This window comes from Zeus faber (genome assembly GCF_960531495.2).
Source record: "Zeus faber genome assembly, chromosome: 14".
NCBI classification, from domain to species: domain Eukaryota; kingdom Metazoa; phylum Chordata; class Actinopteri; order Zeiformes; family Zeidae; genus Zeus; species Zeus faber.
The window spans coordinates 10,954,693-10,967,152 of NC_137200.1; the positions used below are offsets into that span (position 1 = coordinate 10,954,693).

General features: G+C 43.8%; 1 protein-coding gene across 1 annotated transcript in view; it reads right to left on the minus strand.

Annotated features, from left to right (window-relative positions):
* Positions 1–8,563: 8,563 nt before the first annotated feature.
* Positions 8,564–12,460, minus strand: part of clmpa (CXADR like membrane protein a) — a gene marked incomplete at its 3' end in the record, with an annotated part of 61,311 nt that continues 57,414 nt past the window's right edge. The window contains exons 4-7 of the mRNA XM_080014172.1: positions 12,205–12,372; positions 11,334–11,456; positions 9,578–9,719; positions 8,564–8,978 (exon numbers count right to left, since the gene is read on the minus strand). Coding sequence (XP_079870298.1) covers positions 8,564–8,978; positions 9,578–9,719; positions 11,334–11,456; positions 12,205–12,372 — 848 coding nt within the window. The remainder of the gene's footprint in view (positions 8,979–9,577; positions 9,720–11,333; positions 11,457–12,204; positions 12,373–12,460) is intronic.

Genomic DNA, 12,460 nt, shown 5'->3' on the forward strand with positions numbered 1-12,460 from the left:
CTCGCGCTTGTGAAATATGGTCCTGCATTACCTGTGGTAAAATTCGGTATACCGTGTCCGGTCCGGTGTTAGAACATTTTTACACTGGCCCAACCCTACCCTGTTCACACATGCATCACATCACCTGCAGAAGTTCTCTGACGTGGTCTTGTCAGAGGTCTGATAGAGAGCTTTGTTGGATGGTGCAACAACAACAACAACAACAACAACAACCACAACCGCCTCCAGCTCCACGTCGAGAAGACGAGAAGGAGTTGGTGGGCTCAGATCAACAATAAACTGGACTAGACCCACAACACGAGGCCGTCCAGATCCTCTGGATGGTGGTGTGCGCTTCCGAGGAGGTATCAAGGCGGGTAATGCCAACACGCTCAATAGGCTGGTGAGGAAGGCCGCCTCTGTTGTTGGTCTTGGGACAGTTTGGAGGTAGTGGCAGAGAGGAGGATGAGGTCGAAGATCAACCTCTCTTATCCTATCTACTATGAGTTGAGGTTGTGCTATGAACAGTTATAAATGATGGGAACCAGGCCTGGATTGAAAAATAGCCAAGCCATAATTTGACATGCTCCCAGCTATTACCGCTACAATTGAGACAGTAGTTGTAACTTTCATAACAAGTGTTGTAAACGGTTGTTATTGTTGACAAGAACTGAAACTAAGACAAAAAAAAAAAGTTAATTGAGGTTAAATCAAAACTGAAACCATTTCTCCTCATTGAAACTAAACTGAAATTAAAATCAGGTGATACTTTACAAACTGAAGAGCTTTCAAAACAGAACTAAATGATCTGAAATGATCGAACTGAATTATCATCGTATTTTTTTTCCACGCCTGTTTCATTCTTCATAAATGGTCTGTTACTAATTCACAGAAAATGTGAGTGTCAAGCGCACAAAGCAGAACTAAAATAACTTGGTGATAGCATGTTTCTTTGTTGATTAAACACAAACACAAATCATGATCACTTGTGATGTGCACAAATCCTATTACCCATTAAAGATGAATTTGACACAAATGCAAATATAAAAATAGTATCCTGAATGCTTGTCGTCTCTGTACACAAGTCTTATGGCCGTCATCATGACTTCTTTAGGTAAAGAACACTATAATATTTCTGAAGACACGTTTGTTATATAATTGTGCCAAAGGCCTGTTTGTGCGGATGAGCCATCATATTTACTCACAAAACAAAACATTAGGCAAATAAAAACAAAGCTGTGTCCCATTTGGCTGTATAGTTAAAAGGAAGACTTTGCTGAAGTGCTTAGTCATATCTTCTGGCAAACCTCTGTGACTTAACCCTAGACGAATCATTTGCAAATCTTAAACTTGGTCACAACAGACATTTTGACAAACAAGACTTTATCTTGTATTGGAAAAGCCCATGACGCAGATGCAGCGGATTACGCTTGTTTAACGAACGCAAGGTTTTACAGTGTTGGAAATGTATTATATTCTCGGACCGAAATGAAGTGCGGGCGATTGAATGTGTTTAATTCAATTGAAGATAATGTCTTTTTTCAAATACATTACGATCTTATTTTCTGCAGGTACATAGTAGGTGTCCCCATATTTTATATACTGTATATTGATACTATTTTATATTAAACACTATGATATTAGTGGTACTGAACATCCCTTGGCAAAGTTAGTGTGCAAACACACAATACAATTTCTCCTCTTAAAAAGAGAACATGTTTCAAAAAACAGAAATCTAAAATTGCAAGTTGGTGTAGGCTGGTGTTTTAAAGGAATGTAAATTGGTATTAATGGAACGCCCAGAGTATTTACTTTAGATCAGTTTAAGTGGAGAGGAAACTATTGCAACGTTATAAATGTGCATTTGTGCATTTGTTAATTGATTGCAAGGATGCTTTTCTGTCTTTATTCATATCTGCTGATTTTTAGTAATCATGTGTTTAAATATTGTTCCATCAGCAATTGTTGCTCTGTAGATGTAAATGAAACGTAAGGTTCTGTGTTGATCACGTATTGAGCTGCGTTCCGCTGATTGGTTGATCCTTTAAATGCCGTCCTTCACTGAGTCGCGCCACGTTCAGAGAAGCCGCCGAGCTCAGAGCGCCAGTTGTGCAATTGACACATGTCCCGGGCAAAAAACAGTGTTTCCATCGTTTTTTTTCAACCTTATCTGGGGTTTCCATCACTTCCATAACATTTTTATTCATTTTTTTATTTTTTGTTTTGCAAAGCCTTGTCCTTGACCTTTGGCATGTTTGGCTATTTTTTGAACCAAAATAAATGTTTTGACATGACGTAATGGAGGCACATGCATTTTAGAAGAACGGTTTTTATTTGAAAGGATAAATAGTACACTTGGAAGTTATTTTATGGTGAAAAAATTATACTTCAGATGACAAAATATTGGCCCACGACCCATGATGAGGTTAAAAATGTCGCCCTCCGAGAGAAGACGTTTCGGCACCCCAGGTATAGTTCACTATACGAGTGCATGCCTGTTCAAAATGTAAGACTTTCTCAGACATTTTAGTGGCACAGTTCAACAACATGTCAACGATTCAGTCCTGTCTTCCACAATGGAAGGTGAAAGCGCCGGTTAAAGTCATACACCGAGGAAAGACACTCTTTGTGACTCAGCCTGGGAGCCCTGTAGCCCCGGCCCCACGACGGCTCGCTGCTCGCTGATTATTGAAAGTTCATTAACATTACACGTCTCGCGTGTCCAAAAATATGAACTGCACGTCCTTGGGTCACCAGCCATACGCGAGTTGTGAAGTAGATCGGATGAAGGGTTGTCCGGACAAGTTTTATAGTTAGTTAGACGATTCGATTAGAAGATAGTTCCAAACAACTTGCTTGAGCCCTAAACTCAAAATTCCCTGCGGTGCTGTTCCAGTGACTGTTAAAGTAACTTGTTTCATTCAATATAATATTGAAGCATATTTTGTAGTATCACTTTTAAGTACCAGTGACATTGTTTATGTCTGTGAAATGAGTGAAGCAGTTGTTGGGCCATTGACATAAAGCCTTTCATAAATCCGGAATACATTAATAAGTTATTATGATGTTAACTATTTTGACAGTATTAATAGTCATATTATTTATAGTGCAATGATCACTACCGTGCCACTTTCAGTTACAGGCGCTTTCAACATTTAAACCTCTTGAAATACCATTCGTAAGCTTTTCTGACACTTGTCTGGATATAATATCTGATGATGGCTAAACTTACCGTACATGGTTGAAATGTCTCGTAAGGAACTCGTAATTGCCATCACATTGTTAAATATCGTTCAAATGTGTTGGGAATGATGACAACGCAACAGGTTTGGGCTAATAACCCCCAATGGACGTGGCATATTTCCGAAACCAACTCGTGGTTTACGTTTCACGCTTCTATGGGTCTTGTCGTATTCCCAAGCTCGTTTGCTTATTTCAGGAAAAAAAGAAAGAAAAGGAAATAGTGATAACAACAGTCATTTGATGGCGCGGTGACGGCGCCATGCATGAGATTTGTAGTATACGTATTCGAAAGCCATCTCAGCGAAGGTAGATTAAGAAATGATTCCCCTTTGTTTGTACTTTAAAAAAGGTTTTTTTTTATTTTTCTTTACCATTTTTTTCTACTTCGGCAGTGTGTTGTCGTTGTACCTGACACGTCAGTGGTCCTCAGGTCGTTCATCAAGCGGCTAATTGTGTGTTTTACCAGGTAACGGCGCATGACGGCTGCCCGAAAAATTCCAAAGAACAAAAATCTGAACACTTACAATAGCGGGACCATCCCGACGGGATGCAACACGCTTACAACAAAAAAAAAAAAAGGAAATAAAATAAAATAAAATAAAAACAAAACAAATAAAAATACAAAAACAGCGCTCAGGTTATTCGGCCGCTTGTCACAAAGTCACTGCAGGGTCAGTTGGCGACCGCTGGATGGCAGCAGAGGACGCGTCCAGTCCCCGCCCGTGGTTGGCGTTGGATCCTTCTAAAGGTGATTTTGGTGTAAGATTTGGGGGAATATTCGTCACTTTTCGGTCAAAATCGACGATGTTGGTCATGAGATATTACATTTTGGGTGAAAATGCCTTCCCTTGTCATTTTCACGTGGCTGTCCTCCATCAGGTCTCCCATGTAAAGGTAATTCAATTTCAAATGCGTTGAAGGATTTTACTCACACTATGGCCTTTATAAGCCAAGAACAATTTAGAAAATGTATAATGTCAACAATGCATGTGTTTCCAGTTATCATCAGTTCAAATACTGGTTGTTTTTATTATTATTATTATTATTTAATAATAATAATAAAAACTAATATATGTTTTGTTTTTTTTACAATTGTAATCTTTTTATATGCATTTATTTTTTGTTTTAAATCAATGCTTGTTTGAATAATAATTAATAATGATTTAATAATTCTGGGGAAAAGCCTTGTATTGTGAAGGGGAAAGGTGAAAAGAGCCACGATATCAGTCGCGATGTCAGCGTCAAAAGTTTTATTAGAAAACAAAAAAAGAGAAGGTAGAGACTGTACAAATTTACAGTATTACAGTTTCACACATCGGGTGAATATATATATATATATATATATATATATATATATATATATATATATATATATATATATATATATATATATTGACTTGGTAACCTTTATTAATGTCCGCTAGAATAAGGAGCGCTAAAGAAAGCAAAAGGGTTTCCTTTTTGACACGTCATTGTTGCCGTACGATGTGCAGTGGCCTCTAGGGGGCGCTCTGCACAAGCATGGTTAATTGCGTTACAACCAAGAAAATAATGACCAAGTGAATAGTCAAAAAAAGAGAGATGAATTTACAGTTGGAAATTGTATAACTGTAAATTGAACTTCCTAGGATTATTGTTACTATACCATATAAGCGTTGAGGCAGAAACAACAAAAAAAACATTTCCTATAGATAGGTATCGGTGACATGCATATACAGTATAACCATTATTCCTCGGTTTTAAAATTTCTCTTAAACTTTACACCGCATTCATGGCATCAGAACGAGGTGTCACTAATTAAACCCAGATCGGGGCTGTTCGTTGGCTTTGGTGCAAAACATAAAAAAAAAATAGCGAGGTTTTATTAGTTTCCATCCAACTATTTGGAAAATATGACCAGTTGAGATCGACTGTGAAACAAACGTGGTTGATGGCTGAACAGGTGGGACCGGGCTCACAGCCCGACGCCGCTCCCAGACAGACGATCAAGCTGGGTCCCCGAGGCCCCGCCGCATGGCTTTAAGAAACCGGGTTCAATCATCTTACTTTGCTTCGCCCCACTGGCTTTTAAGGGCGCCGTGGTACCATCATTTCAACTATGTGGCTTCCCCACCGGCACTCTCTCCGTGTTCCCCCGCTCGTCTGTCTTTCAGGTCTAATAGGAACGGCCCAGGGAGACGAAGGAAACTCCAAAAAGAGACGTTATCGCTCTTTCTCCTGGTGGGACCAATGTCCTGACGGATGCAAAGCAAAACATTGGATCAAATCCAAGAACGTCGCTTAGTAAATCAAGCAATACTCTGCTTTGCAAAACCATCTAGAGGCAACTGTTGGGATTTTGACCTAGTTGTGATGACAGTTGCCAGTTGAGGGAAGTCATTCCCTAATTCGCTACCTGTGAAACAGCTGCAGATTTGATTCACTAAATTTACTTAAAGAAATGAATCACACTGTCCTAGAATCCAATGAAATAAAACAGCTTCTTGAATGCAGCACCAAGTGACTCCAAAGACCTTTCAACTGATCACACATTCAGTATTTTGTCAAAGCCACACCATGATGTCATTCTCATTCTCGTGATGTCATTCTCAACCTCGGGCTCACGACCCCATATGCGGTCACAGGACTGAAATTGATCGATTTCATTGATCGATTTTTAAATTTTGAAAAAGGGTGAACGGCTTTGAAATATATCATCATTTCAGTATAATAAATTTGGAGCTCCCGTCATTCTCTATGATATAATAAAAAATAACCTCCACAATACATGAAACTAATATGCAATGTGGAATATCTGCATTTTGACCACTAAAGCAGGGGCCAGTGAAAGTACAGTAAAACAGATACTTATTTAGCCTTATTATCTTCCTTAGAGGCCTAAATGTGAATAGTGAAGCATAATATGTATGGCAATGGACCCCAAATAATAATAAAAGAAGGAAAAGACAATTTGTCACACTCTCTAATTGCTGTTAGCCAGGTGGCACAGGCCGAAAAAGGCTGAGAACCCCTGATGCGGAGAGAACCCTGCCTATTGCCTCACACAGGAAACACCGCATCCCGGTGAAAAGCCACTTTTAAAGCATGTGTTCCAAAGCGCCATTTCCCTCACTTTGGCTTAAACAGGGCGAGGAGATATCTGTGCCCCGGGGGGGGGGGGGGGGGGAGTGCTTTTAACTTAAAAGCCACTTATTTGCTCGAACAACCTCCAACGCGCTCCATGTTTCAACCGCCAGAATTTAACCTGTCAGCTCTGCCGCAAGTCACGCCTCTGCTACTATTTAAAACTCAACGGTTAATTGCTGTGTGTGTGTTTTCGGCTGCTGGCTCATCCATCTCTTCCCCCACCGCTGCTGCAACGACCACCTGCCCGGATCTCCCGCTGCCCCCCCGCCCCCCCCGCCGACGACTAGATCAGTGCTTTCCAGCCACTGTGAACTCTGAGCTCGCCAGGTGTGCTGTGAAAATCTTTCAAATCACCCTTAGAAAAAAAAAAAATGAAGTGTGGAAGTGATTCTCTTGTGTTGCAAGATCAAAAACGGCAAGGATGCAGTAATTCATTTCATTTTGTCAGTTCCAGGCAGAATGCCAAACCCCAGCAGAACAAGTCCCACTCTGAAATTGAGGACTATTCATTGTTCAACCACCGCTGTTCAACTCCAATTCCCAAACCAAACTGATCGGTGTGTTTGGGACGGCAGCCCATCTTTCCACTTCTTTGACGGTAGAAAACCCGTTTATTTTGAACTTCGCTTCTCTCAACTTCGGTTGTCTTTCCCACAAGGTGCCTGAAAGGTACAGCTACAGATGTATTTCATAGAATCATAATAATAATATTTTATTTTATACAGAGGGATCAGACTGAGTAAATAATGTTGGATATTCATTAGTCCTTGTGGGTGGAATTGAGATAAACCACTTATTAGGATGAGTTCAGAAAAAGTGTCCGTGTACTGTATGTTCCTTCATGTTTCGGTGAATGACCCGCATGGCTGAAAACGCAGTGTGTCAAAGCTATATTTGTAATAATTGCATCGCTTCCCGTGGGGCAGTATTTCCGGCAAGTGTAATACCCAGTACACCAAGACTCCATAGGATCTCACTGTGTCATGATGATGATGATGATGATGATGATTCTAATACCAATGGGGTTAGTATTCTCTCCTGCCTGATAGCCGTTTCATTTGTCCTGCAATTAATGCATATATTCGTTGAAATAAAAACTCTGATTAAATATACTGTATGTGTGTATATGTATGTGACCCACAAGGCACTCTCTTAGGATTATTATTATTCCGCTTATAATGCGTTAAGAGTGCAGCGTATCATGGGATCGCTCTTTCGGCGGTCAAAGTTTATTGTACACGGCCTTTCAAAGAACTCCGACGGACTGAAAATAAGCTTTTTCCAACCGTGGAGAGTTCAGTGCTGGGCTTTCGATGGCAGACGCTACCTAACCTCTCACCTCATTTTGCATCACATTCGTCATTCGCTGATTACAAACAAAAGCTATATTACACAAGGAAACAAAGTGAAACCATCAAAAAGTGGCACTTTCTCCAAGGGCGTTCTTGCCACCCTCTTGACAATCTTCATGGGCAGAAAAACAGTCCAGTACTTGACAGTGAGTGTGTTTTGCCATTATATGTTTTTCTACATTTCTTCTCTCCGATATGTATTCTTTTCCGGTGTCTTGCTAAGAACCCGTTCTCAAGAGCCCAGCCCACCTAACACTGAATTAAAAACACAAAAAGTCAGGAGTGTTTCTCAATGAAACCGGGACTAAACTACTTGACGCTAGTGCTAGCACTACTCATTACATGATAACAATGGGAGTCAGCTTCCTGAAATATTTTACGCAAACAGTTGTTGTACAATCTAAAGAGTCCGTCAGAGGGGTCTCTGGGTCCAAGGGTGTGGTCACGCGGTTTTGACACTGACTCTGACTTTCCTGCACGGCGCCAAACCCACAATGGAACAGTTGCTGCTCTGTTTTGAAAGCGCTTGAAGTCTCCACACACCAGCCGGAATCGAGGAGGGGGTGAACCCATTTAGCTCCCTATTGGTTTCCTTCGTGAAACAGAGATCCCCCAGTGAGTCCTCCAAAGTGCCGGTCCTAAATTGGTGGGAGGGGAAAGTGGGGTGTACAGCTAGACAATTGGACCGGAGCCTAATCAGTGTCTGACTTATTAGTGATACTTGGCCAGTTGGGGTCGGTCTCCGCCGCGTCCTGAAGGCTGCCTCTGTTTCTCCCTTCATCTCTCTTGATATCAGTCACTCTCTCTGTCTCTCTCTCCCCGCCTCCTCCCCTCTCTCTCTGGTCACTCCGGTTGTCCCTCCCCTACACAGTCTGGAAGGCCTTGGACTGGGCAGGAATCATGACAGGGGTGGCCCCCATGCGGGCCAGGTTAGCGGGGCTGAGCTTGGGGGGCGTGCCGGTCTTGGAGTCGGAGGTAGACGCCGCGGAAGACGCCGGCTTGGGCAGCGTGGCCCGGGGCTCCGGGGTCCTGGGGATGCCCTGGGTGTAGGCCGGCGGCGCGGAGGCCGGGGGCGGCTGTTGGGCGTAGGCAGCCGGTTGGTGGCAGCCGTCCCTGAGGGCTGCGACGGCGGGCACGCAGGGCCGCTGGGGGCCCCGGGGCGCGCCGCCGTGGACCATTGACTGGGTGGAGGAAGTGCCGGAGCGAGAGCTGCCGGAGCGCGATGAGGAGAGAGAGTTGGGCTTCACCAGCTTGGCCTTGGGTGCTTCCGCATCCTCCCTGACAGAGAAACAGAGATCTGTCAATGCACGTGTACATGCCACGCAGGTATGTGTGTGTGTGTGTGTGTGTGTGTGTTATTGGCTAATCTTCCATATGTGAAATGACAGATGTGCCCCCTCTGTTTCCCTGCCCTGTTCCTCGCACCAACGCTGCATACATTATTGATAGCCGGTTGTCCCGAGGAGGCTGCATAATTCATCCTGACGCCAGCAAATCAGAAACAGCGCGACTGCTGTGGAGTCATGCAAGAAGTAAATAAATAAAGAGGAAAACTGTTGCTGTAACCAATAGTGCCAGTGTTTCAGGCATAATTCAGGGACGTTGGTGGAGGGGGACCTGCTTTGAAAGGTGCAAAGTGTTATTGGGCTTCACGGGCGAGGTTTTCAGAGACAGGGGGAAGGGTTCTGCAGTCATCTTTACGCTCCAGCTCTAGTTGTAAGGCTGTTAGCGCTAATCGAGCTGGCGGCGTGACACAGGGGCAACTTCGCAGCTCCCTCCCTCCACCTCCGCCCAGGCGGCCGGGCGTGCCGCCTGCACCGCCCACCCGATTACCAGCGACACCCACGACCCCGCGCGTCCCGGCGACTCCACCGCACCTGATCTCGTTTGGCGTCTCCTCCTCCTCGTATTTCTTCATCTCCTTCTTGCGGAACACCAGCCAGATGATAAGGACAATGAGGAGGACGCCGAAGGACACGCCCACCACCGCCCCGGCGACCACGCCCATTCCGCGCACGTCTGCACGCACACAGACACAAAAACATGTGAACAAACAGAGGTATCGGGAGTTAAGGGTCAATTCGAAAATTACAAATAAAAGAACCAGAGGTTAAGCAAGAATGTGTATGTAATGTGCGTGTAATCACATTAAAAGGCATCAGTGGTATATAGTTGCGATTAAGGTGCGGAGAGCATAACCCTTTATGCATTTGTTCCCTTTGCGTTAAGGTCACAGAAGGGTTCTGGCTGTCATTGCAATGCCAGTCACAGCACCTGGAGGATTATAAAGCCTACACCTTAATCCGAGTAATGTCTGATTTACGCTTCTTGCATGTCAAACTGGAATGTGCGGGGCCGCATTAGGGGGGGAACGGGGAAAAATGCGGGTGGGGGTGGGGCGGGGGGCTGGATATCGCAAACTGCAAGAGCTCTCCTTGAAGGTTAAGCGCAACCCTTCTATTTTTCCCCAAGTGCAAATGTTTCACAGCTCCTGGCGGGAGCTACGCACATACTGTGGTGCCGCCGTACTTTACGACAGGCCAGCGATGATTGATATCAGCCTCAGGATGCTGGAGAGGAGAAGGCCGTTGTTGTATCCAACGCGGTGATAACAGGAGCGGCTTTCAATGCTGCGGGACTCCTGTGAGCCGACCAAAGTACCTCGAGGCTGGCCCTGAGTCGTGTTGGAGCGGGTGGGGCGTGGGGGCACCACAACCATTGTGCTTGTATTGAGCCTCCACCACCTGATCCGCATTATCCGAAGTTAGCTCATTTGACCATCACTTCACATGTACAGCCACATACAATTCTCAAAACCCATCATATAAAATATATAAAAAATATATGAAATATCTGCTTAACACACCCCATTCAAGATGCCCCACGCACATTTCAAGCTCCTCTTAGCGATTCGGTTCTTGACGAGTCGCTCGGTAAGTAGCTGTTCTATTTTCTGACTATCTGTTCATTTGGTCCAGTCAGTAGGATGTACGGTGAGCGGGGGGGGGGGGGGGGGGGGGGGCCTTCCTGAATGACGAACGAGAGTCAGAAGAGTCGGTTTGGCTCAAAGTTGCGAATGGACCCCTCCCAAGAAACATCACATTCAATATAAATGACGCCAAATATCGCGACCATTTTTGTTGTCTTGGACTTTAATCTAGTCCTCCGCCATTATTTTCAGTTTGTGAGTGAAACAGTCACACGCTCGTCCACTCCCGAGTCATTTAAAAGATTTGATCGCTACAAGCTCCCTCCTTCTCACTTCAAAGCTATAATATGTTATGGAGTGGGTGTGGATTACAAAACACATACTAAATGCTCAGTCTATAACCTGAGATTTAATCTCATAAAATTCAGTATATTTAAACTACTGTTTTACTTTTCTTTGGCTGTGCTCTTCTTGAAGGTTGTTTTGTTTACCTCTACTCTGTCAAGGTCGGCGAGAGTGCAATTGCTACCTCAGTCGGTCAGGCATTGTTATTTTGGTTAGTCACGGTAAGCATTGTTTTCTGGTGTCGTTAGGGCCAAAGCGAAGCGTTCAGGGTATGGCTGGCAGATGTTCAGCGGGTGTGGAAGGAAAACGAAAAAGTGTTCAAGACGTGTGTTTGCTGTGTTGTGCATCCTCCCCCTCACAGTGCATCTTGACCTCCACGGTGCAGCTCTCCTCTCCTACGTCGTTACTGGCCGTGCATTTGTAGAAGCCGGCACTGTCTTTGGTGAGGTTCCTCAGTGTCACGATCTCCGGGTTTTTCAAATCTGACGGACCACACGGTAGGAGAAGACGGATGGAAATTAAGGTCATTTTAAGGTTTGTTTCAGCGACAGAAATCTAGACGCACGCACGCACGGTAGGCCTTGGTGATAAATCAATCAACTCTCAATGATATTCAGCGTTCATTCTGACATTACAAAAAGAAATTCAAGGACTTTCAAGTAGTTTGTTGAGCACTATACAAATATGATAATTTTGAAATTTGATCTTTATTAATAAAAACATTATATTATCTTCTCATTCTCTTTTATTTATATTACTATATTTACAGGAGCAGCCAAAAGAAGAAGAAGAAGAAGAAGAAGAAGACTATATCTATTATCTATATATCTATTATCAATATCATTGTCATCTACTATTATAAGTGTTCATTTATCATTATTTCCAACCATGCTGGATTCAATTTCCCTGGGATAATATACAGTATGTCATAAAAGACATCTTGGAATTTATATGATTACGTTCAGAATTTGAATAACAAGAACAGGGGGAATAAAACAGGTCTTCACTGAAATGACCTACAATTTCTTACTATTAAAAATACATTTTAACTTTAAACCACCATATAGTTCAATAAACCGCATGCACACACACACACACACACACACACACACACACACACACACACACACACACACACACACACACACACACACACACACACACACACACACACACACACACACACACACACACACACACACACACACACACAGTTTGCTTGTTGCTTACCTATGAGTGCCAGCGGGGGCAGCTTGCCAACGTACTTGCCCTTGTCCAGAACCCGCTCCCACTTGTAGTGGATTGGGTCGGAGCCGTCGGCGGACTTACAGCTCATCTTCACGTCGCCGCCCTCCAACAGTTTCCCCTCCATCCAACAGCGCGGCTTTGACGGCTTCACTGCAGACACACAAGCAGACTCAGGCTCACTACCACTGAACTACCGTCCCTTTGGCCAAATGGGAGGGACAGCGGTGTTATTGCAACT